Genomic DNA, 586 nt, shown 5'->3' on the forward strand with positions numbered 1-586 from the left:
TAACTTAGTCCACTCTCGCGTGTACTGGTAGCGCTGGAACAACATCCCAATCAAATACGATATATCTTTTTCCATGTACTGGGGAACCTTGCTGTTCATGACGCGCACGATGCCTGCAGAGAACACACACACGGCCATGAGCTGCACTAGTGCCTCTTGGCGGAGCCGTAGCAGAGCAGCGCGGCTCCTTGCCGACACTGTTCACTTTACAGAAGCATCCGAGACAGTTTCTTGCACTCCTGTCCTAGCCCGAGAGGAACATGGATTCCTACACATGACAGAACTACAGAGCTTAGCACAGTAACCGACGAGAAAGAATGTCCGAGCTACCCCTGTACGAGTCGCGAGGCTAGCAGACAGGTATGAGTGTATCCCATCAAAGGTTCCTAGTAAACGCCGGTTTACCCCTGCAGGTCGGCTAGAGAGGCTCTCGAGACTGGTGTCTTGAGCGATACTCGGTCATTCCACCTGTCGGGTGCACTACGCCGACTTGCGAACATGATGCTTGGGATGGCGTGTCTCCGTTAGTCCGAGAACGTCCCAAGCGTTCGTCTTCGGAACGACCAGCACACCCGGTCCCGATCAC

The 586-nt window shown here is 54.1% G+C and overlaps 1 protein-coding gene across 1 annotated transcript in view; it reads right to left on the reverse strand.

Annotated features, from left to right (window-relative positions):
* The window catches only part of CSUI_005377 (myosin c), a gene marked incomplete at its 3' end in the record, with an annotated part of 9,038 nt that continues 8,452 nt past the window's right edge, over positions 1-586 (reverse strand). Inside the window, exon 9 of the mRNA XM_068065553.1 lies at positions 1-113. Coding sequence (XP_067922469.1) covers positions 1-113 — 113 coding nt within the window. The remainder of the gene's footprint in view (positions 114-586) is intronic.

This window comes from Cystoisospora suis (genome assembly GCF_002600585.1).
Source record: "Cystoisospora suis strain Wien I chromosome Unknown contig_2604, whole genome shotgun sequence".
Classification (NCBI taxonomy): domain Eukaryota; phylum Apicomplexa; class Conoidasida; order Eucoccidiorida; family Sarcocystidae; genus Cystoisospora; species Cystoisospora suis.